Source organism: Aethina tumida, chromosome 3 (assembly GCF_024364675.1).
Source record: "Aethina tumida isolate Nest 87 chromosome 3, icAetTumi1.1, whole genome shotgun sequence".
NCBI classification, from domain to species: Eukaryota; Metazoa; Arthropoda; class Insecta; order Coleoptera; family Nitidulidae; genus Aethina; species Aethina tumida.
Window position 1 is genome coordinate 27,032,637 of NC_065437.1, and position 26,343 is coordinate 27,058,979.

General features: G+C 30.3%; 4 protein-coding genes across 4 annotated transcripts in view; all 4 read right to left on the reverse strand.

The window, feature by feature from the left end:
• Positions 1–124: 124 nt before the first annotated feature.
• On the reverse strand, positions 125–1,174 carry LOC109595669 (CRISP/Allergen/PR-1-like). The gene is made up of 6 exons (XM_049965185.1): positions 1,062–1,174; positions 884–1,002; positions 743–821; positions 530–690; positions 371–474; positions 125–315 (listed from the first exon to the last, which is right to left on the reverse strand). Exons 1-6 carry the CDS (start codon positions 1,147–1,149, stop codon positions 252–254), a joined length of 615 nt encoding a protein of 204 aa, XP_049821142.1. The 5' UTR covers positions 1,150–1,174; the 3' UTR covers positions 125–251.
• A 1,810-nt stretch (positions 1,175–2,984) lies between these two features.
• Positions 2,985–4,008, reverse strand: LOC109595663 (scoloptoxin SSD552). Its single transcript, XM_049965186.1, has 6 exons — positions 3,924–4,008; positions 3,722–3,840; positions 3,589–3,667; positions 3,374–3,534; positions 3,214–3,317; positions 2,985–3,125 (listed from the first exon to the last, which is right to left on the reverse strand). Exons 1-6 carry the CDS (start codon positions 3,997–3,999, stop codon positions 3,062–3,064), a joined length of 603 nt encoding a protein of 200 aa, XP_049821143.1. The 5' UTR covers positions 4,000–4,008; the 3' UTR covers positions 2,985–3,061.
• A 1,413-nt stretch (positions 4,009–5,421) lies between these two features.
• Positions 5,422–8,007, reverse strand: LOC109595668 (ancylostoma secreted protein-like). The gene is made up of 12 exons (XM_049964644.1): positions 7,888–8,007; positions 7,686–7,804; positions 7,509–7,587; positions 6,980–7,140; positions 6,824–6,927; positions 6,727–6,773; positions 6,372–6,440; positions 6,098–6,216; positions 5,962–6,040; positions 5,739–5,899; positions 5,583–5,686; positions 5,422–5,504 (listed from the first exon to the last, which is right to left on the reverse strand). The coding sequence occupies exons 1-12, from the start codon at positions 7,982–7,984 to the stop codon at positions 5,441–5,443; spliced, it is 1,203 nt and encodes a 400-aa protein (XP_049820601.1). The 5' UTR covers positions 7,985–8,007; the 3' UTR covers positions 5,422–5,440.
• A 516-nt stretch (positions 8,008–8,523) lies between these two features.
• Positions 8,524–26,343, reverse strand: part of LOC109595664 (protein timeless homolog) — a 121,777-nt gene continuing 103,957 nt past the window's right edge. Inside the window, exons 17-19 of the mRNA XM_020011084.2 lie at positions 10,916–11,092; positions 10,596–10,780; positions 8,524–9,665 (exon numbers count right to left, since the gene is read on the reverse strand). Coding sequence (XP_019866643.2) covers positions 8,616–9,665; positions 10,596–10,780; positions 10,916–11,092 — 1,412 coding nt within the window. The 3' untranslated portion in view covers positions 8,524–8,615. The remainder of the gene's footprint in view (positions 9,666–10,595; positions 10,781–10,915; positions 11,093–26,343) is intronic.

Genomic DNA, 26,343 nt, shown 5'->3' on the forward strand with positions numbered 1-26,343 from the left:
TGGAATTGAACTTATTAGATAGTCTTACTATATAACAAAAATATAACCAATACATAAACATTATACGATAAATTAAGGAAGAGCTTTTATTTTTATTAAATTTTCTTTATTTATTATGGTACTTACATAATGATGAATAAATAACTAAAATACGTCAAGTACAAAATTATAAAAATAACGAAATTTTTAGTTTTTGAAATATTAGTATAGAGATGTATAGAAATTTACTTTACATTACATTTATCAAGCAATTAGCAAAGATGTTCACATCCAGATGTTCCAAGTTGATAAGGAAAATTTGTTGGCCAACTAGAACTAAAATTTTAAACAATTATCAACAATTCCCTAATTTAATTTAAATTTGTATTACCCTGGCCCATATTTACACACGTAGACTTTCCTATATCTGAAGGAAGCCTTTGTAATGAAGTAAGAAAATCCGCAACCAATATTATAGGTTTCAGCCCATACGATCTAAAGAGATGCTTTGTCACTAATGAATACTCAAAAAATATGTATATGAAGTTACCTGCTTGTAGTTTTCGGTGCGTGGAGAATAGAGACTTCCATATATGTAATCTTTGTGTTCGTCAAACCATGATAGAATGGCATCTAACCAGTAAGAAGAATTGTTCATTCTAGAGGCATTTATTGACATGAAAAGATTACGTCCTTCCCAATCAAAATTCTCTGGAAATTAGATTAAATTAAATGAGAGTAAATGTTTAATGTACCTACTTACCACATGTATCTGACACATTATCACTTTCACAGTTATCGGCTATTTTTTGAGCTTTTTTGGCGAGGCATTTGTTCCAAGACTAAAATTTGAAATATAAAAGTAATTAAAGTATTAATGACATTTTTATTGAATTTGTTTTACCAATTTTTTTAAATTTACTCCCCTCGGCTGTCCTGGAAGTTTATTGTTTGCTACCATTTCTCTAATACTGTTGTGTTTGTTCACAATAAATTTTTGGTCATCGATCGAAACTCCTCTCTCTACAAAGTACCAACGTAAAAATGTGTTTTCTAAGTGTTAAAATTACTGTAATACTTACTTAAGATTTTTGGACAAGCCCCCATTGAGAAGGCTATGGTACTCACAAATATGTGGGCTACAATTAATGTCACACTGGCACTACACATTATTTATCTTGTGGCTCTGAAAGTGCCTTTTATAACAATGTTCCACATAGTCGCAATTATTAAATTACCCATTGTGATTGTTTTAACAATAAAAATCGTATCACGTGGAGATTTAGTAGTAAATGTGTTTCTAAATTTAATTGATATTTGATTAATCAAATACGTGTTGAACAATTAAACCAACACAATGAAAATTGTCTGAAGAAATATATTTTAAATCATAATATATTAAATAATTAATTATTTAATTAATTTATTTTTTTCTATTTCTATTAATATCTCAAAATATTGGTACTTTCAAAATAATTATATACCGATCGAAAAGCGTTTGATCTGTAATGCATGATGTCTCTTTCAAAATTCAGTCGGATTAAACGCTTTTCGAACAGTTTGGGTTTGGTTAAAAATTATCAAAAGTGGTTAGCTTAATTAACACCTTTAAATTACTTATGCAAATGTTGGTTTTGGTTAATAAAAAATGTACGCATTTTTTAAACCTCCTGGCATAACATTGTAACCATAAAATGAAGATTGTGATATTCCTTTAAAATTTAAATTGCCAATTCTAAATTGCATAAATGCCTTGCGAATAAATGAATGAATCACAATTGCACACGCAAATTGACATTGAAAAAAAAAATTTATAGCTGATAACACAACAACGTGGGCATGGTTAAAACATAATTAAAACATTTTTATGGCAAAATCGGTTTAGTTTTACAGTACATAATTTAAAATGACAAAATCGTGAGTTTTTACGACTTACACATAACAATTTAATATCAAAATTAAGATTGGTTAAGTATTTCAATGGAATTAAAATTTTAATTCACTCTCTAGTAGTAATATATTTTAATTATTTAATTATGGAACAACTCGATGACGAATTGAAACGTTATAAAAGTAAATTTACGATAAAATAACAATGCAAAACAATGTAATGGCATTATGTCTGATGATTTGTCATCATTTACTATTTAACTAACAAAATTATTTTGATGCGTCAATTAAGTACTTCAGCAATAATGTATATAAAAATTTCTAATCCAATTTTTATTACATGTTATAACACAATTGCAAATAAAAAATATACAGCTATTGTTAACACTTACATTTTGTGAATTATGTTATGATGAGAATAACATTCATGTATAAAATTATTCTGTAACACTACTCTATGTTTTCCACCAATATTACCTACCATTAATGAATCTCAGCGAGGATACAATGCATACATATGTAAAATTCGAGGTCGATAAATAATAAAAAAATAACATTGTAATTATTTTATTGCAACAGATACACAATAAATTAATAATATAACAATAAGGTCGAATTAATAGAGATTCTCACAGCCGCTATCCCCTATTTTGTAAAAATATTCACCAACGTAATTTCCCCTGTAAAATCAAAACATTTAAAGGAAAACCAAACTTAAATAAACAATTGATTTTTGAAGAAATTAAACGGAAATATAATATATTACATACATATGTCTGCCTGAGTGTAATAACGTGCAGCTTTTTTAATGACGTTATTGTACGTATAAACTGTATTTTCGTCGAAGCAAGACTGAATGGCTATATTCTAGTTGGGAGCGTTAAAGTCATTAGATTGTGATTGGGAAATATTGTAGTTCTCGCCAACCCACCAAAATATTCAGATTCTAATTACATAAATGACAAGTGGGATTTTGTAAACGCCAGACGGAACGCTCTGGTTTTCTTTGTTAGAAGTTTGCCAAAATTGTACAAAAAAAAATTAATTGGAAGTGCTCCACTTCCAAATAGGTCATACAATATGTAAAATTCGAGTCGATAAATAATAATATAAAGTAACACTGTAATTATTTTATTGAAGTAAACACAAATAAATTAATATAATAATAATAATATAACAATATGTCGAATAACTAACAGAGATTCTCACAACCGCTATCCCCCGTCTGGTAAGGATATTGTCCAACGTAATTTCCCCTGTAAAATCAAAACAATTAACGAAACAGAAACATTTGTTTTGTTTAAAAATATTTAATTTTCAAAGAAATAAAACGGAAATACCTACGCAGGTCCATAATTACACACATAGAGTTTCTTATATTTGTATACGCTGGAATCTGTGTAGTAAGTCCAACCACAACCTACGCTATCAGTGGTTGCCCAAACCATCTAAAATAAATGTTTTAATATAAACCGTTCGCATCAAATAATTGATAAGGAACAACCTGTGTGTAATGACTGGCGTTGGGATTGTAGGTGGAGCTGTAAGTGAAAAGTTTGTATTCGTCAAACCAAGAAGTCGTGGCGCTCGTCCAGTTACTAACTTTGTTACTGTCAGAGGTTGAGGATGACGTATACAGATTTTGACCAATTGCGCCCCATGTAGCTAGACGCAATCTCACAATTAATAATTTAACAGTATTTGTGAAATTTTACTTACAACAGGAAGCTTTTTGATGCATGTACTCGCAGGTATTCGCTATTCTTTGGGCCTCACTGGCCAAACATGAATCCCATTTCTGAAATTAAATGTGCTCTATTATTAATCAAAATGAAATACCTGCAACTGTTACCATTCGTTTTAAATTGTTACCCTTCGGTTGATTAGGTACCGTTCCATTTGCTATCTCAAGTCTAAAACTATTATGTAGGGACACAATTAAATTCTGTTCTTCGGAAGTGACTCCTTGTCCTAAAATAAGTAAATTTTAGAAAAAATACATAAAAATGGTCGTGATTCATAATTAGAGTCTATCTTATGAATATTCACCTTACCTAAGGTTCCATTTGGGCAAGTACCAAAAGCAAGATACATATTTAATAAAACAAGTATACCACTTAATAGAAGCATTTTTACTGCTCTTGTTTTGTATAATAATTTCACTTAATACTCACTGCTTACGTACTATATGTATTTATATGAATTTTAAGGGTCAATTAACGAATAAATTTGTTATTTTATATTGGAAATTATTTATTTTTTGTTATTATCTTATCTATCAATACATTGACAATATTTTTGAACTTTTAAATATGTCAGTATGTAAATTTAAGGGGTAAAAACTATTTATAATTCATATTGATTAATATTCCCACTACAAATTATCACATCCCAATGACCTATTGTGGTAGGGATATTATCCATATCAACTTCTAGAATTGTTTAATGGTAAAATTATTTATATACGCACAGAAATCGTATTTTTGATAAGATGATCTTAGATCAGCTTATAGTATGAATGTCTATAACCCACTATCGAGGTTTCAATCCATTTACAGTTTTAATATATACCTGAGTGCAATAAACAGTAGCTTTTTGGATGATGTTATTATACATAATTTTTAGTAGTCAAGTAGTCTGTCGAATAAACTGTCGAAAAAAGAACAAATTATATTATTTTTCAAGAATATTGGAAAACTATAATAATAATAATGCTATAATTATTATAGTATTAATATTAGTATAATAGCAAATAAATATATTCATAAAAATATGATTTTTAGTTTTTCTATAGAAATATGAACATGTATAGTGATGGAAAAAAGTATGAAATATTTATTTACTTATTACAAATGTTACTTAATGTTTTCTTTAATCTGTTGCAAACATGAGCAAATCTAATTTATTACAAAATAGGTCCATTAATCACATTGATCATTATTTTCACAGGTTTTTATTTTTAATAAAAAATCAATTTGGAAAGTACTCAAGCACTGTTAAGTTTTTCATTAGAAACGACTCTCTAATTTTAAACGTATTTGGGATCGTTATCTTGTTGAAATATCCAACGAAGGTGGATCTCTCCCCTGTAAATGGAAACAGTGTTTTCCAGTATATATTGTATTGAAAACGATCCATTATACCGTCCACTTAAATCAAGGGTCCAACTTTGAATCGATAAAACCATCCCAAAACATAATGCTTCTGCCACCATGTTTAACCAAAGGAGTTTGATATTTAAAATGGTACCACTCACAAATATCCTACCATCCAACCCAAACAAATTAAAAGTACTTTCATCGCTCCAAAGAACAGTGTTCCATTTTTCCTGAGTCCATGACAAGTGGGATTTTGTAAACGCCAGAAGGAACGGTCTGATTTTCTTTGTTAGAAGTTTGCCAAAATTGTACAAAAATAAAATTAATTGGGAGTGCTCCCCTTTCAAATAGGTCATGCTATATGTAAAATTCGTTCGATAAATAATAATAAAAAATATCACTGTCATTATTTTATTGCAGTAAACACAAATAAATTAATATAATAATAATAATATAACAATATGTCGAATTAACTAACAGAGATTCTCACAACCGCTATCACCGGTTTTGTAAGGATATTCACCAACGTAATTTCCCCTGTAAAATCACAACATTTAAAAGAGACCCAAAATTAAATAAACAATTGATTTTTGAAGAAATTAAACGGAAACTTACGCAGGTGCATAATTGCATACATAAAGTTTCTTATATTTGAACTTGCTGGAATCTGTGTAATAAGTCCAACCACAACCTACTCTGTCAGTGCTTGCCCAAACCATCTAAAATTTATATTTTTACATAAATTGTTCGCATTGAGTAATTAAAAAAGACCTGTGTGTAGTGACCGGCATTAGAGTTGTAAGTGGAGCTGTATGTGTAAACTTTGTGTTCGTTAAACCAAGAAGTCGTAGCAGCCCTCCAGTCACTAGCTTTGTTACTACCGGAGGTTGAGGATGATGTGTATAGATTTTGACCAATTGCACTCCATGCAGCTAATTTTAATGTCATATTTAATAAGTTAGAATATTGTTTGTGGTTGTGGCATTTTACTTACAGCAAGTAACTTCTTGATGTTTAAATTCGCAAGTATTCGCTATTCTTTGGGCTTCACTAGCCAAACAGGAATCCCATTTCTGAAATTAAATATGATACAGATAAATATATTACCAAAAAATATAATATTTATGTACCATTCTTTTTAAATTAATACCCCTAGGTTGATTAGATACAGTTCCATTTGCTATTTCTAGTCTAAAACCATTATGTAAAGATACAATCAAATCCTGTTCCTCCGAAGTGACTCCTTGATCTACAATACGAGATAAAAAACGCACGTAATTTACAATTAGAACCTATTTCGTTAATAAATAAAACTTTAACCCAGAAGTAAAATATATATTTTTTTTATTACGCAAAAAATTGATATGTTACGTTCTTTTGAGTATTATTATAGAATGATCTTACTTAATGTTCCATTTGGGCAAGCACCAAAAACAAAGTACACATTTATTAAAACAAATACAGTACTTAAAAGAACCATTTTCATGTTGTTTTTGTTTTACGTTTTCACTGAATATTTTTTGGTTACGTACTTTTTGTATTTATATGTATTTTTTTGGGTCAGTTAAAGAATAAATTTGTTATATTGTATTGGAAATTGTTTATTTTTCTATTACTATTTGTTATTATCTTATCTATCAAATACATTGACAACTTTACTGAAATTTATGTAAGTCAGTATGTAAATTTACTACAAATTTGGAGGCTAAAGACTATTTACAAATTCGTATTAACAAATACTATCAGCATAAATTATCACAGCCCGATGTTCCATTCTGGTAAGGATATTCTCCAGGAATGTTACCTCTAAAATTGTATAATTATGAAATTAATTAAAAACTGTAACAAAATCTTACCCCTCTCCATATGCACAGAAATAGTACTTTAGATAGGATGAACTAAGATCAGTTTTATAGTATGTATATCCGCAACCGACTTTCGTGGTTTCAGCCCATACAACCTACAATTATTGAGTTTTATATGAAATATGTATTTACAGTTTTAATGTCTACCTGAGTGTAATGACCAGCTGCTTTTTGAATGACGTTATTATACGTATAAACTGCATTTTCGTCGAACCAAGATTGAATGGCAGTATTCCAGTCAGGAGCGTTAGAGTCGTCAGATTTTAATTGGGAAATATGGTAGTTCTCACCGACCCACCAAAATGTGTCTAAAATATTCAAATCTTAATTAAAAGTTATAAAAAAAAAATGTTAAATTGAATTTTTAGAGCCTCTCATGTAACTTAAATCATTAAAATTTTTCATAAAAAGTATAAACAATCAACAGTTATATGAATAAGTTTGATTGTCATATAACAACATGTTTTGTTTAAAATGTTTAAAAATGTTAGTTATAATTGATAAAGATATTTAAAAGTTTATAAATAATTTACATTATCAAAATGTGTCTATCTTAGAAGTTAATTGACACTAGTAAAGTGTAGCTATTACATTTATTTTGTAATGTGGCAAACACTTTAGATTAAGGAATACATTTTTAAACAAATTATAACATACATTAAGTAATTATACATACCACAAGTAATTAGTTTATGACCGAAAAAACAACTGTCAGCTAACTTTTGAGATTTTTTTGCCAAACAATCATCCCAAGACTAAAATAATTATAATTTTAACAATATTTAAACCAAGTGTCAAGTAATAAGTTTATCAATTGTAGAATAAATAGAACATCATTTGATATAAACCATACCAATTTCTTCATGTTTATAGCTTTCGGCTGGCCTGTAATTTTTCCTTGAGCGACTAACAACCTCAGTTCGTTATGTTTATTCACAATTGTAATTTTGTCTTCTTTCGACACATTTTTGGCTAAAATTTTGCGAAACTTATTAATTTATCTTATAACTATGTGCATTATGTTAAAAATGGCCAATATTTTTAATCTAACTTACCCAATGTTTTAAGGCAAGTTGTTGCTTGTATTAAAACAGTAGTACTTAAAAGTAATAGGGTGCTAAGAAGCAACGTTGATAAACCCAGCTTGGTCATCGTACTTGTTCTTACTAATAGCAAATTTGCAAACTCAAAATAGGTATATAGACCAAACATAAAACAAATTAGAATATTCATGTCTAGTGCCAATTAGATATAGAAGAATATATCGCATTAATATTAATGCTACTACAATTATTGTAGTTATAAATATTTTAATCTTTAATAATGTCTGATTATATGATTATATAAGTATGAAACTTATGACTATTTAGATTTATAGAAATTTACACAAACGGTTCTTTAAGATCTTTAATAACATAATTTATTCATGACCACATGACAACTTTTTAAAGATGAAAACTAGACACTTGAGTATACCATAACTAATGTAAGATTAACAAAACAGTAAGTTTAACCTTGAACTCACAGGTATTTGAAAATTAATTAAGTTACAAATTATGTCTCGGGATGATGCTGCTTTATTTATTTTTTACCGTTAGATACTAACTATGCAGTTATTTTGGGTTTGTTACAACATCTTGTACATATATTTGTAGGTTTTCACTAATTAGTAATTAATTAAAACACATAAGCAAATTGAAAACATATTTATTAAAATTGTACAATACAAGTTACAAAAAGTATAATAAAAACTTAAAAATTATTTTAAACTTAACTAAAATATTTATTCATCATCACTATCAATAATTGTTTTTCTTTTTTTATTAGGTTTTTCAGAATCTGAATTAGAAAGGGATCTTGTTCTTTTATTATCTGTCTCCGTAACATTCATTGTATTCAAATTTTCTTTATCGACACTTTCTTCATCATCACTGTCGAGAATTCTTGTTTTTCTAAGAGGACTGGTTTTCTTGTCACTCATTGAATTTTGAGTGGAAGCTTCGTCCTCATCATCACTCTCCGCAATTCGGCGAGTTGATTTTTCGTTTACTTGGCTGTTATATTCTTCGTTGATTCTATTCTCACTGTTGCTTGCTTCAATATTTTCAGGTACATCGTTACTGTCTTCACTGTCTTCTACTACGGCAATTTTCTTTCTTTTGGCTTTTTTAGCTTGAGATGGATCTGATTTATTTTGATCTATTATTTTTGTTTGAGATTCATCCATATTTTCGTCGTCATCGCTATTGAGAATGCTTCTTTTTCTAATGGAGCTATTTTCATTTGTCTCGTTGTCACTTTCATTCAATGAATTTTGAATGGTAACATCGCCTTCATCATCACTCTCCGTAATTCGACGAAGTCTTTTTCTATTAACCATCGTGTTGTCTTCTTTGTTCATATTCTCATTATCGCTTACTTCAGTAGTTTCAGGTATATCATTACTGTCTTCACTGTCGTCTACATTAGCAATTTTTCTTTTTCTCGATTTTTGTACTTGCGAAGGACCAGGTTCACTTTGTTCCATATTTGCTTCATTTACTATTTGGGTAATTTTCGTTTTTTTGGCAGATTCTTTAATTCTTTCTTTCAATTTATTTTCTTGCACTTGTTTTTTGATTTTGTCAAAAAGATCTTCATCATCTGAAGAAGAATTATTGACTTCTTGCTCTTCAACTTCTGATTCTCCGTCGTCAGATGAAGAATCCTTGATCTCTGGTTCCTCATTTTCTTCAGGTATTGTTAAAGTGTTATCGAGGGCCTGCTTCACTAAATCGGAGTAATCTTGCAATGCATTTCTTGTTAAATGACTAGGAATTCTCCAATAGGCTTCCTATAACAAAAATCAAATATTAATAGGAATGTTAGAATTTATTTATATTTTTATTTTCTAAAAAATTAATGGATTGGCTGGTGATTAGTTGAAATTGACCTTGGATAATAAGTAACTTAGCAAATTAAAATTGTATTGTGTTGGATGTTTTTCTACTTAAATAACAATAAATATTCATATCACGTGCCTAAATAAAGTATACATATGTATTTATATATATAGGTATGTGCCTATTTTCATATTTCGAATACCTCATTAAAATTCAGGAGGTGACAATAATTTATAAAATTTGATACCCTTATCTCAGAAAATGGACTAAATTACAATGTTTAAAAACTTGCAGTATTCTATACGAAACTTAGCATTGATGTGACCTACTTGCATTTTCGCTATCATTCGACAGAGGGCAACGTATGCTCCAGACTTTACTTAATATCTACAACTACTTTAAAAACTTCTATATCTAATTAAAATAATCTAGATTAATTACAGCAAACTTAAAATTAAAAAAAAATCATTTTATTGTTTAATTATTATTGTTTAATAATTAATAATTAATGTTTTTATTAAAAAATGAATTTTGGATTAGTTATTGTAGTGATAGAAATAAATTAATTCTATTGAGTTGAGTTTCTGACTAATTCTGATCAGCCAGTTGAATTATATTCAAAGTTTTGCCTCGTTGTCTAACAAATTGTACGCTTTCGATTTATCTGACCCATTGTTTGTTTAGGATCGAAGAAAATAGCCACCGAAATTGACCTCCAGACCGCATCAGTAAAGTACCAAATACTTACCTCATGATGGTTGTTTCTAATGTTTAGATTTTCCACAAACGATTATTATTCAATTGTTACAAGTCTTTGATGACTTTGTGCAATGCGAAACTGTGTCAAGTTTATTTTGTTTGTTTGCAACGATGTTTCATACCTGTTCACTGGACGGTTCGTCGATGCCTAGTGCTCTTAAAAGGTTTTGAAAATCTGGATTCTCCATAGCAGTCATGGCGTAATCCGAAATGGGCACTAATGGAATGCCCTCATTATCTCCTGTCCCATAGTCCTCGATGGCGTCTGCTAAGCTCTCGTTCAGCCACTCCAACGGTTCGCTCATATCTGGAACAAAACGATGCAATTTCTCGGATAATTGGTCGACCTATTTGTACAAAAAACGTGAGCCTTTTTTTAAAAGCGCCATAAGGAATGTAAAATGTTTATTATATGTGTACTAAAAAAATAAGAAAAACTTACCTAAAGTGGTTATGTGTATTAATTGCTTGATCAATTGTGGACGCGTTATTTTATTGATTTTTTGAGTCTTAGTTTTTGTTTTTCTCTTTTTGCTCGAAAGATTTTTAGTGCTGGTTTGAGGTTGAGACGAATCGGATCCACTATTAATGAACTCCAATTCTTCGGCGTTTCCTTTGGCTGTAACAAAGGTTATAAAATTAAAACAACAAACTTTAAAAAACTTTAGATTATTAAATAGGCATCCGTCAATTAATTAATAACGGGATATACTATAAAAATCGAATGTTTTTGAAATTCCAATTTCATAATAAAATTTTTTTGGTGAAGGCCCACTAAATGGCATTGAATATCGTGTTGAATCCATTTACAAAATGCGCATGAAATTGTGCCTTTTGTACAGGCCAAACGAACCGTTATCGTTGTATAATGAGATGTTAATTGATCGATAAAAAATATTTAAACAAAGCTGATTTGCATGTTTCGAGCTTTTAACTTGTAACAATACCTAACGCCTGAACAATGTAAAAACAATTCATCTTTGTGGCATGTAAAGATCTTATGGAATAATAATAAAGATTAATATATTCTTCATAAACAACAAAGTGAAAATAAATGAAAAACTAATATGAGTAGAACAAGACCTACTATAAGATTCAAAAAATATATATATGTAAGTTTTATAAGGTTCTACAAGAGATTATTAACGTTTTATAAGACTAAAATATAATATTATAAATGAAGAGAATAAAGAGAATATTTTCAATACAGCTTTCGTTAATAATAATTTACAACATATTAAATTTAATCAAAAAGGCAAATTGTGCGTATCACATTCGCATCAACTCGAATATGCATATAAATTATGGGAGTAAACACCGTCAAAAACGGCATTTGCAGAGCCAATAGTGGAATTAGTGCAGGGGGCATTGTTGATACGCGGATTTACGATCCGCATTCATTTATTCATCATTCAACCGATCCGCCATCCACAATTTATAAAGACAATGGCCCAAAAACTGACGGTTTAAGCACAAACTCACCATAAACTGCACTGTTGCTGTATTTAGATAAGCCTTATAAATCAACATTATCTGCCGACGACAGTTCTAGTCCCACCGATTGTTTGTTTTATTATTATGACGAGCCACACCAGTCATTTCCTGATTCGTTCCGTTCAATTCGGAAGAAAGTAAGCCTAGGCCGGATTCGCACCGAATTATTTTAATTATCGGAACTCCGTCGAACTGCGAATGCGAAATGCCGACACAATGGAATTTGATTTCCCCACGTCGCTCTCGTCGCAAACACAGTCAGTTCTCAGTGCCATTTATCTGATTTATACTGTACTGAATTAATATAGTCAAACAATGATGTGTGCAGACCAAGAAATTAATTGATGTTTTAGGACGTGACAGTAGTCTGTTTTGTGCGAGGGTAAATTTGAATGGCATTAATTGTTCATCATATTAAATATAATTAAACACAGTCCAAAATAATTTGACTTTTAACATGCAGTCAAATTACTATGTTGAATTGAGTTGATACTTATTTTAATCCATTATAATTAAATAATAATAATAATAATAATAATAATAATAATAATAATAATAATTTTAAAAACTAAATGAATAAAGTTACAAATTAATATATCTATAGTTGTTTGGGTTTATTGGTCGACGTTTGTTGAAATTATATCTTGACGTTTCGCTGGCACGAGTGGCTAGCATCTTCAGAGGTCTGATTTGGTTCATGTTTGACATCTGATTGACAACTAAATGTTCTAGAAATTTCGTTCTGTTCATTGACTGCTCTTATCTGCTTAGCGATTTTCGTGTTTTTGGTGTCCATATTTTATCAAGCTTCAATGCTTTTTCTTTTCTGTTGAAGTTGCTACCGTGTTTATGGATTTCAATTGCTTTCATAATCATCCTCTTGTGATATCCAGTTGTCGAGGCAAGCAATTGTATATCTTGAAATTTTTATCTTATGATTTCCACCATCTAAAAGTGCCTGTTCAGCTACAGAAGACTTGCCTGATTGTTCTAGGATGCAGTCCCTATTGAACGTTTTGTGGAAGCTGTTTGATGACCTCTCTTCTCTTCCTTATTGGTATAATCGTTATATTTTAATAAGATTTTAATTCTATTTTACAGATATATGGAAGAAAAGCTTTACCAATCGTGGGCTCACTAGATGGATCTTTATTATTGGTATGAGATCTCTTTGAACGTCTTATTTCTGAGAGTTTGTATCCGCTGGCCTGTAATGTTTTTTTCAAGTGTTCTTGTTCTTCAGCGATGTGGTGTGTGGCAAATATCCTTTTGGCTCATTCGGTTAGTGTTTTGATGACCCCTTGTGATGATAGTTAGATAGTTTCCTTCTCCTTTTCCATTGTGAATTTGATATTGTTATGTTGAGAGTTTAGATGTTTTAAAAACTGATCTAGTTTTTTTTGTCCATGTTTCCATACCACGAAAGTATCATCCACGTAACAATACCAAACAGAAGGTATGTGTTTGGAAGTCTCAATCGTTTTTTGTTCTTTTCCATAAAGAAATTGGCTATCACTGGACTAAGAGAACTTCCCGTTGCTAATCCTTCAGTTTTTTCGTAGAATGTAGCTTTCAGTAAGGCACGTACGGAAAAGATCTATTATATCTGGAGGGAATATTTCTGATTTCATGTTTAAGGAATCAGTGACAGGAACTTTAGTGAAGTGACACTACGTCGAAATCTTCTACATCAAAATGAAAAGATTACATAGTTTTTTTAAATATATAATTTAGACTCGCATGTTTTTGGTAGAAATGAGGGTTTTTCTTGTAGGTTTAGGGTCAAATGAACCTTCATCCATTAATCCTCTTCCTCTCGGTCTTGGTAACGCTGAATTGTAATCAATTTAAATTCACAGAGACCATAAGTTAAAAAGGTGCAATAAATTTAAAAAAAAAAGGCAAAATTAGATTGGTTAATAGACACAGCAATAACACAAACAATATATATTAAAGATAGTGGCATCCAATTCAAGTAATACAGATCATATTTTAATATACATATTATAATAAGTTCCTATAATTAAGACGATTACTCAAGAAATCTTGAACCAAAAATGAACAGTATCCAGAATAATGCCTAATAAATTGTCATAGCAGTCATATACAATATTCGTTTATTAACTCTTATTTATTTTTGTTTCATACACAATCCAATTCATTTTAATACTCATTTAGCATATTTATAAATTGTGTGACTGAAAGCACTTTGAAGTGTGCGTATTATTCATATCTTTTATATTTTCCTCCTCAAGTCCATTTTATTGTTTGAGTTTTCATTACGTTTCCCTTTTGTGTTTCGTTCGTTTTACTTATCTCCTTAAATGATCTTAATCACCACCAGTCTACATTCCGATTCTAAAACAATAACTCATGTCCCACACATTTTTCCGTTATGTACACACATTACGGAGAAACGCGCCTTTACATACCCTCCACCATTTAGCTGTATAATAAACATCCCCACTCGGAAAACGATCCTTCACCTCGGTTGCACACTGTTTATTCGCCTGTTGAAGCACCCGGCTTGGTTTTTCCTACCCCGCACACGACGCACCGCGATGATAATTCATTCAGGCGATGAAAAATAAATAGATCGCATGCCTGCGAAACTCGCAGATTCACGCACCCGTGTCTTCTAATTGATCGCTTCTTGGGGCGGATTGAAGCCGGTTTTCCGCCACCCTTATCTGGACCCACGTTGAGTACGTAATTCGCAATCCCGAAACGCCAAGATTATGTCCCTGTCTTATTAATAAGGATGGGGGAGAATCGTGAACGGGTGCTGCGAATTGATTCAGTTTCGTCAATAGGGCCCAATAAAATATGAATTTCATTTCGACTTTAAATACTGCTGAATTAAACAAAATAATTAGATAAATGTTGTGAACGCTTTAAAATTTATCGCCTGCTGAAGTGCATAATTGTCATTTTAAATTAATTGAATGCCACATTAGAGCTGAATTAAATTATTATTTATTTTATCAGTTAAGTTATTATAAGTTAATAGGTCATATAATATATAAAATTTTAAATAATTCATATTGAATTTTAATTATTTGTCCTGAAATACATTTAAAGTAAAATTAATATCAAAAATGGATAATAATTATTAGTAAAGGTGTAGTTGTATTCAGTCAATAACTAACTAATAAATAATTACAAATATATTATGTTTCATAGAATTATGGACAGCTGAAAATAATGGAAAATATGAATAATATTTTAATTCTTTTGCTTTAATTGACAACAAATTCTGTAAAGTCACCAATTTTGATGCTAGAAAGGTATTTTAGTCAAAGACCATCATTTAAGAAAAAAGAAATAATATATAGAAACCTTTTGATTGCTATAAACATTCCTTATACAAAAAAATTATTAACAGAGATTTCATCAAAAATATATAAATATCAATCATTTTACTATACAGTGCGAAAAATGCTCTCCGTGTCTGGAGGTTGTAAGAGATGCATGCACGACAAAGAGAGAAAAATTTTGCCCGGTAGTAGGAATCCCCACTCTCAGAGACAATGCGCCGTGCTAGTGCGCGCACCGACTCGTCTGCGGAGACGAACCGCATGCTAATCACAGCAAAACCAAATGATCCCCTCCAGTCAGTCCGGCCCGCCCACATAATTGCATGTATATCTTTCTTTTTTGTTTACAAAGAGGTATTGATGTTCCGTCTCAATACGCGAGTAGATACGTTCATCATTTTTGATACTGTATATCTTGATAGTGCCATAGATGGCATTTGTTTCGTATCTAACAAAATGATATTACATTTTTGGTAAAGTTATTGATACTTTAAGATACTTAGGAATACTAATATTGTTTTTTATAGTTCGGTCCTTGATTAATATGTATGCCAAAAATGAGTTTTCCAGCATCAAAATTGGTGGCTTTATACACATTTTAGTGACTAGAACAATTTTTAGAAAAAAATTAATGAATCAAAATGTATAGTTCATAGTGAAGTTATTTTATTTGCAGTTACATGTAGAATTTAAAAATTCAAAAATATACAGGATGTTTTCTTATTGAAAATAATAATTTCTCTTCCGGCGAAACTGGAATTTTGTTTAAAATAAATTTGAAAAATAGTTCTAGCTGTAATTGCCATACAAATTTTAAATGAATTCTTTTTTTTTTTCGTTTTTCACAAACCTTTTAATGAATTCTTCTTAGATGAATCACCCTGAATACATTATTCATATCATATTGGTCGTCTACTATGGGTATATTCATTAGGGATACTTCTCTGAGATCGTTCAGTTTTTGTAGATTAAATCAGAACGAAGAAGGAATTATTAAATCTTCTTTAATGTCAATGGTTTTTTCTTCATCAGACTTTGATATTTCCCAATTATCTTTTGGAAACAGGGGAAGATTGTAGAAGGATAGAATATGTATATGACTCTTTTTATGCTACACTTCAAATCGTTGGTACGCCAAACTTTAGATACTGTATATTTCTATAATTTTCGCAAATGTCAAGTTGTTTTTGTATAAGAAATATAGAGCCCCAGATTTAACCAGTTTTTTGAATTAAAGTATGTTAGATGATCCATTTACAATTTCATTACAAAGTCTATTCATCATATACGTAACAAACAATGTTTTAATGATTTAAACAACTATGTCTGCTTATCGAAACGTCAAAAAGATGAAAGCAGAGTCAGAAACAAGGATAGAGAGGTCTAAAGTCGGTTTCTTTAGGTATGAAATTTCTTTTCTGACCTCGGAAGATTTCTTATTTCTTTACTATTTTGCTTTATCCGAGCTGTTACATAAAATGTGATGACATTTTTCGAATCAGGACATTAAAATGAGTTCATTGTTTATCGACACCAAAAATAAAATAATAAAAAAAATATGTTGATCTGCGTATAATTTGCTTCTTTAAATGTGCACGTTAAACAACATTACCTACATGTAACGTGTACAATCTGATAAAAGAAAATTAATGGAATTAATTAAATGACTCGTGATAAATAGACGATGATTTCACCACAATGGCCAACCGCATAACTCGAATTTTAAAATCTGAACAATACCGGCAAAAATACCATTTAACAACGAAAAACTGTTATTATAACGCATCAATCAGACCGTACGTACAAACGTTAACCAAGGCGAGAACAAAACTGTCAGTTTTCAAATTTTCCACTGTGTTTACATTCGGATTGACCGTCATCGAAAACACTGTCAGCGGTCATGAAGGGCCTCCGGATTTGTTATGGCATAATAACAATTGCGCTGAAATTACGCCGAAATTATGATGCTCTACATTCACTCGACCGTCGAGCACAAAAACCGTTTGTGTTTAGTCGAATGCAAATTGCTGCGGTACTCGAACATTCCATTTGTTCGGCTTTCGAATACTTACTTGTGCCATGTCAATAGGGGGACACTCCTGTTGAGCATTGGGACTGTTTTCATTTCTGAAGCACTTAGCATTTTTTTAGCAAAAAGTAAATATGCAAAATCTTTGTGCAATATATTTGAAATCATTAATTAAACTATGATGAAACTATAATTAACTCACTGACATTGAGGGTTAGGCGTTTTAATACTGTCCAATTCACTCCATACATGCAAAGCAACTACGTTTTTGTGAGCTTTTTTTATCGTATTGTTATCCTACACAAAAATGGGTTGACTGTGTTAGTGGATAATGGGTTGGAGCAAGTAAACCTGGTGGAACAGACTTGAAAAGGTTTTTCTCATGTTAGTGACTTATGATTTATATACTACTGTTCACAAAAATCACACCCCAATCCTGTTATTTGGGGTTTGGTGTACTACCATGGACAGATATAAACCTTCTTTCTTATGTAGTGGTATGGTTATGTAGTAAAAAAACTATGATCAGTGATATTATTTATATATATATATATATATATATATATATATATATATATATATATATACATATATATATATATATATATATATATATATATATATATATATATATATATAAATAATACTTGGTAATAGGATGTGGTAGTACGACCCTTGACTATTACAATTTGTTTGGTTTCAACTGTTGAACTGACTAAGACGTGGAGAAGAGTAATAAAATCTGGGTATGAAAATTTATATTTATTATGTTTCTTGCCTAAAAATTATCCCTTTGTAATAATATCTGTACTTGTTCTATTTGTTTAAATGTCGAGTTTTTGAATCCTTCATATCTTTGTTAATATAATGTGTCAAATTAGCATGTGTTCGCGTGTCTTTGTTAAAATTGTCCACCATGTTGAATTTCCGTCATATCATAATCTTTTTAATCATTTTATTAGTTTATTTAGAAACAATATGATCTCGTAAAACAGTTCTTCTCACGTATAGATTTCTGGAGAACTAGATAAAAGCAGTTTTCATACATCTAATATTTGTACAAATTTATTTATGATTTTGTGTCATAGTTTTGATTTTATATTATTATGTGAGAATTGTTGTTTAGAATTATGTTGTTTTTATATCATTTTCTGTCCGTTGAATATTGTTTTTACTTTAATTATTGATGTATTTATGTATATTCTTATTTATATTAGATGTGAGACATTGTGGAGATAATTCTGGGGGGATTGTTATTATGTTTATGTATATGTATATGTTTTATTTGTGTTGTTGTCAATAAACGACCTTCATTTTGATGTTCTTCTAAAATTGAGACTCTCTGTATTCGATAGTGTCTAAATGACGATGAACAATAATTAAATTCTTTTAATTTGATTAGTTAGAAACAATAATTATTGCAAGACAAATTATATGGATATTCATAATCATAGTAAAGTCAAGTTGCATATATTTTGAATAAATACAGATATTATAATATCAAAGATGTAAATGAATCACATTTGCTAATTTTACTTGTGTTTGTTATTTGTGGTCTTCCTTGTTTATTTAGTTTTACGCATTCAGAATAGGGTTACTACATTTTCGTAATTATTTTCATATCATACACAACAGGGTTCCTAATTATTCTAGTTGATCATGTGGTCATTTCTACGTACTTTTGTAAATTTTAATTATACGCCGGTTGGTATCATTACACTTAGCTGTCAAAAGTTCCAAATGTCTGCTTTTAAACGGTGAAAGTTTGAGTAAAAGATTTTCCCCTGTTTTTTTCAAAAAAGAAACTGTTCACAACCTGAATAAATTCTTGAAAAACTACCCTAAGAGGAATTTCTTTAAACAATAGAGAAGCCGTTCTGTTTTTTCACGACGATACAAGACCATTTGTCGCATTAGAGAGAAAAAAAAGTTTCAAGATATTTAATGGGAAGTTCTCTCTCTCCCACTATATAGACCACAGATTCCTTCATGTGATTATTATTTATTTTTGTTAACTCAATTTTTTATATGTTAAACAGTTTAAATCTCAAAGGAGGCCAGAACATAGGGAGATTTTCCTTTCAATTCAATTCAATGAAGGTTATTCTAAACAATATTTTATTATTTTAAGTCAAACGTTAAAACGTGTATTACTTTTTTCGGTACCAAAATAAAAAAACAGTCGGCAAAACAAGAGTTTTTTATAATAAATGTATTTACCCATTAAAATTAAAATTTACATTGGCGGCAAAATAAACACAAATTAATGAAAAATAATAAATAACATTTATGAAACGTGCGGTCGTATTAATTACGAATTGAAATGATAAAAAGGTCGGAATTTTTTAAATCTTCCTCCCCTTCATTAAACATTGAATTAAATTTTAATTACCTAATTAAAAAGCTCAGACGGAATCAAATGAAAGCCCTTTTTACGAACGGAATTCCGAAAAAGAACAACCGAAAGGAATTTTCGAAACAAATTATCAAACACACACATGCACCGATGCAAAACTTGCGGAACCCATTAATTTCCAACATTCTAATCAAATTACCGTTTCGCCCGTTAGAAGTATAGAATGTCGGCCTGATCCACGCCCGCATGTACGAATTATGCAAGATTGTATTTTGCTCTCAAGAAAATTAACTTAATTTGAATTGAAGGGGGTGCCGCGGCGCGTCTTTGTGCGGCTGTTTTGTTATCAAACTCCGGCGAGCAGACCGAGTTTAGTTAATTTAATCTGTTTGCTCTTGCAGAAGTTACGTACGGCGTTTATGAAAACACTTTGTGTGTGTACGCTCAATGTTTTTTGTCGTGTTGCCGCGACGGTTTTGAGGTAGGTCAACCGACAAGTTCCGCTTTTCATTTGAACGCGGCGAATTGCTAATTAAGAAGCGAATGAGACAAAAAGGTGTGCACGCTGTTTAGTAACTGAATTTACAGTTAACGTATTATATATAACAGTTTTAATCTAAATATAATATTAGTTTATGTAGTTGGTGTTTGTGGTAATTTATTTCTCAGAGCCAACTATACGAAGTGTTTCAATTCAAAATTTCGGAGTAGATAGAATACATCCAATAATGATAAAAGTTAATTAAAAAATAAATGTAAAAGTTGAGACTTTCATGACCATTGTTTCCATATCTTAGTTGTTCGGGTTTATTGGTCGACGTTTGTTGGAATTATTTCTGGGGGTCTACCACGAACCCGAGTGAGATATTTCACCGGTGAGTTAACTCACTTATGAAATCAACGTGGTAACAGCGCTTTTCGTGTTTATATTTGGTAAATTTTAGGGGGAATTAAAATTTTAGGTAAATTTATATTTACAAATTTAAAATTTATCATCCAAACAAAATTCATACAAGTGCAAAAAAGAATGTTTAATTAACTTGGAATGGTTAAAGAAAGGCTTGTGTATATTTTAATCATTAAAACACAATTTGTGGACTATCAATTTATTTATTAGATACACAAGTTTGAAATGTTTTTCTATCAAGAGTCCGTACATAAAACATATTGAAGCAAAAGATAATCGCAAACAACTGCTTTGCGGGTAGGACACCCCGCTACAATACAACATATTCATTTAGTTGTTTACGAGTTAATAAGATATTTTTTTTTCGTGGTGAACATGACGTATGTTGAGCTAAATAAACAGCATTTGCGGTCAAATTCTTGTCGAGACTTGTGTGGGGATTTCAATGTTATTGTCAAAGAATATGAAAATTGACCAAAGAAGTTTGAAGATGAATTGGACAAACATGATATGCAAACACAACAAATGATGGCGGAGGAGGTGAATGTTACTCGGTAAATCATTTCCGATTGCCTGAAAGCCATAGGAAAGATTCAAAAGGTTTGGAAATGGACTTCACACAAACTGAAGGAATAACAGATGGAAGAACGAAAAACTATGTGCGACATGATGCTTTTACGCCATAACGAAAGGGTATCACAATCAAAAATTAACATAATTTGAAATTTTCAAAGACAAAAAATAATGGGTAATGGGTAACGCCATCAACATTGAGTGCGAGATCGGATAGGTTTGGGTAGGTGAAGATGTAATGTGTGCGGTGGGATTCGAAAGTACTAGTGAACTACATCCATCCATTCCCGACAAGAAATAATCAATGGAGTTCAATGGAAGATGAAGTTCTTGTTTGGAATGGCACCCATAAATTTCTTGAGAGATGAGCAAAATATATAGAAAGAGAGCGCCGATACTTTGATTAAAATCCAATCTTGTTATTGTTCTCTCGTTCCAATTCAATGTATGTGTCTAAATACATTTTCAATGTTGCAATTATTCTATATAAAAAAATCGTTTATTTTTCCAGGATGTATGGTGACATTTGAAATATCTAGAGTTGCCCCACATATCTGCAATTTTGACAATAATTGATAATGTCTTTAATAAGTAAGCATAATTATTGATGGATTGATATCCTTTACAATTCATACAAATATGTACATCAGTTTTTGGAGGAATAACGGCTGCATGTGTGTAAGCAATACGTCTTGTGATTTCTGGGAAATTATATTTTTCAGAAAAACAAGAATATAAACATTATAATGTTGTACTTACGATTAAGTTTTACTATTTATCTTTTTTCTATAAATGTTTAACCCTTCAACATTTTGAAGATATCCATGCTATCTTGAGTATTAATAACTTAAGTTGATTCAATGTATTTTTTATTTTTTGAAGCAATTACTAATGGGAGACTTATAAACTAGTTACATATGATATCTGCTTGAAAACTAACTGAGGTATAAAAACACAAAGCTGCAAGTAACTACAATTTTCAAATTATATGTTAACAAATGAAGCATAAAATTAAATTTACCTTACACAGATAAACCTTTGGTATTGAGCTAAGAATTTGTAAATAGATGGATTTCAACAATATGTGAAAGATATCTATGAGTACCCCACACAACTTAATAAACTCTACCTTACTTAATTATATGATACAGTGTACAGCATAAATTAAATTTTCTTCGTTAAGGTCTGACAATTCTTCAATCTTAATTGAAAACGCAATCAAATCATTTGTTTTATTAATACCTAATAAACAAAGGAATTATTTTATATCATAAATATTTTTTATTGCTACTGACGTAACATGATCATAATAGATCTAAAAAATATATAATATTAACAAAACATTCAACTTGAACTCACGACAAATTAACCCAAATTTAAAACTTTATATATTCCTAATTGATGTAAATGAATATAAAAATGTCTTTAAAACACTCAAGGTATCAATGAAAGTCACCGGGTTTGGGTGAGATATCTCACTTATAATACAAATCACCGGCATTATAAAAAGCGTTTGGATACCGAATAAAAAATCTCATAAATTTTCGTAGAAGTTCTCCTGGACTTTTTATTACCAAGTAATAACTTATTAATACAATTATTTTTATTATTATAGTGGTGCAAATATTGTAGAAAAAGACGAAGTACGCCGTTGCCACATTGATTTCGTATGTTAACTCACCGATGAGATATCTCACTCGGGTTCGTGGTAGATCCCCTGTGACGTTTCGCTAGCACGAGTGGGTAGCATCTTCAGAGGTCTGATTTGGTTTGTGTCACTTTGACATCTGATTGATAACTAAATGACAACTTAGAGAACTGATGTTCTAGAAATTTCGTTCTGTTCGTTGGTCGTTCTTATCTGCTTAGCGGTGTTTTTGAGCATTGGTGTCCATAATTTATCAAGCTTCAATGCTTCTTATTTTCTGTTGAAGTCATTTTCATGTTTATGGATTTCAATTGCTTCCCTAATCATTCTGTTGCGATATCCAGTTGTTGAGGCAAGTCATTGTGTATCTTGTTGTTTTAATAAGATTTTTCCAATTCCATCGGTAATTTAATATTATTTTAACAATTCACATTAAACAAAAGAGTCTACTGTATATTATTATTTATTTCAGTTTACCTTATAATTATTTATTCTTAAATCCGTTGAAACTTTCTAACATTTGCAATATTGGAACATTGAAGCATTCCGTTCATTTGAAATGTACATAAAATTGTACATTTACAATTGAATTTCGAGTCGTATAACACCACAAAGCGGAACAAAATAACAATTCCTCGAGTTTCTGGTCTTAATTCACTGTATTTCAATAAATACCCAAGTTAAGCAATAATGAAAATGCAAATTTCAGAATCTAATTTCCGACTCGGTCTTGCAGAAGAAACGATGGAATATTTTACGAAATGCAGATTGCACACCTTGACCCAATTCCTTAAAATCACTTAGAGAATTAATTATTAATCGAACTGCAATAGAGCACGAGTGGATTTAAAGAACCAATTAAGTTTTCGTTTCACAAATCATATTAATTACATTCGTGTTCAAAAATATGATCCGGTATTTATTGTTTAATTGGCGTGGAGTTGCGGAATGAACCGGGTCGACCGCGAAATTCGATCAGAAATTGCAATAAAAACGTTTTCTCGGTGACCGAACGGCCTATGGGGACGCGACCGCAACTAAATTCCCTCCGTCGAGGCCAGAAAAGTGCAAGCAAATGTTGGGCGGTGAAAAGGCTGCCGCTTGTTTGCAATTACTTCTTAAGTGATACGTTTGATGTGCAAGACGGCGAAAACGGAGCAGGAAGGTCCGGACCCCGGGACTTATTCTAATGGAAAATCTTCATTAAGCGCCCTATAATTTGCCATGGTTTCCAAAGGGAATTATACAAGGGATCATTTAATATTTGACTATGCTAATTTCGGACAACGTCATTTTGTGCGATGCCGAACAAACAGGGGAACAATCCGCACACAACCGAGTCGTCGAGGGGCAGCAAGTGGATTATGTCAAGTCAATTGACTCGTTCCTTCTTCATTGTGTTCCGGTTATTTGACGGTTGTTTACTTGTACAAAAAAAAAATAATAATAGGCTGCTTCTGATCTTGTTGCATTACGTTTAATGGCAATAAATCGGAGGTTATAAGGGTATCCTTAAATTACACAGGCAACTGTTAACTGAAAGTTAAGAGAAACAATAATCAAAGTTGATGTTGATAAAAGACATACAGTATTAGCAGAAATTAGAACAACATTTTTAAAATTCAAATAATTTTTGTCCTGGTTATTATGTTAAAAAAATGTATATTGAAAATTAACTTCCCTTTATAAATTTAACATGATTAAGCAATAAAAAAATAAAGAGTTTAATTTTACTGATGATTCTTTGTTTTGGGTTGGTAAAAAGTAGAGCAACTAATATATTTTGCCAGGACTCTTGCAGAATCGTGAATAAATCTTGCTTATAACTATACTCCTTGCATCTTATATTCTTGTTCACATCTCCCATAAGTTTTCAAGGAGTTCAGATCTGGAAATTGACATGGCCAGTTCATAACATTAATTTTTTCCCTTAAAAGCCTTCTTCAAATATTTTGGAGTGTGGTTCGGGTCATTATTTTGTTGAAAATAAAGTTTTTATTTTTATTATTTCTTTAAACCTAAACAGTATATGTATACAGTGTGTTCAAATTATATATTTTTAAAGTTGTAGTCTACTTTCTGCCAATACTGTACGTACTCGAAGAAGATAATTTTAATTTTATTCCCAAAATGTTTTTATAAATCTGACCGTATAAATGTCGCTAAAATTTCAAATATCTATAACTGCGATTTTTGAAGAGATTAGGGTAATCTCTTATATTTTTTAAACTTCAACTTTTCAGTGTAATTACATTTTTTTAATATAAAACATACAGAATTGATGAGTGATTTTTGTAGAGGACTGATCAGTTATGTACTTAATATGATGATATGGTACCAGCCTTGTGTATGTTACAACCTTTGAAGTATAAGACTATAAAGACATGTTTGTTTATGAAAATAATAAGATGTTATAAGAAATTTCTCATTTCGAAAAGATAGCTATAATTAATTAAATATTTCAGTTTTTCATTGCAATAACTTTTTTTTAAAAATATAAAATATCTGTGAACATCCATGTAGTTAAAATAATGATTATAATAGTAACAGCTTTGTATATGTTGGAAGCCTTCGAATTATGTGTGTATTTATATTTTTGAAGTTTTAGTTTTTCACTGCAGTTATATTTTTTTCAGATATCAAATAAATGTGATTTTTGTAAAGGACTTGATAACATATGTAATTAACATGATGATATTGATACTAGTCTTGTATAAGTTGAAACCTTAGAACCATATGACGAGAAAGAAATATTTGTTTATAAAAATAATAAGATTTTAAAAGAAATTTCTCATTTCGAACGATATACCTTTTTCAATATTTTTTTTAGTTTCAGTTTTTTACATCAATTACAATTTCTTTTAAATATCAAAGAACTACAATTGTGAAAAATTTTCTACAATTTATTATACCTAATATGATGATATTGGTACCATTCTTGTGTATGTTGGAAACCTTAGAAATATTAAGAAGAGATTTTTTTATGAAAATAAAAAAGAAGAAGAAATTTCTTTACAGATACCTATTATTAAATACATTTTTTTCAATATTTTTTAAGTTTCAGTTTTCCACTGTTTTTTTTTTTGCAGAGCACTTCATTATTATGTAGTGTTGGTACTGATATTAATTTTGTATGTCGTGGCCAATTGTGGTACTAAATTTCTGCAATCTATAATTTTTAGAGGACTTGAACACCCACGTTGTTAATATGATGATATAGATACCAGTCTTGTATATGTTGAATCCTTTGAACTATATGAATAAGATGAGATATTTGCGTATTTTTAAAGTATTACAATTATTTTCTCTTTTTGGTATGACGCCAAAAATTTTGGTTGTACTTTTCACTTTGTAAGTTTATTTAATAAAATATTTAAGATTACATTTATATCATTACAAATAAAATAAAAGTGAACTGAGTGAGCTTAAAGTAATGATGTATAGAAGAAGACAAGAAGTTGAGGCAACAAGATATTACGACGTTATTGAAAGAAGAGGGGTGAGAATTGGTTTGTCTTCGGATTTACATTAATTCTCTATTTAGAT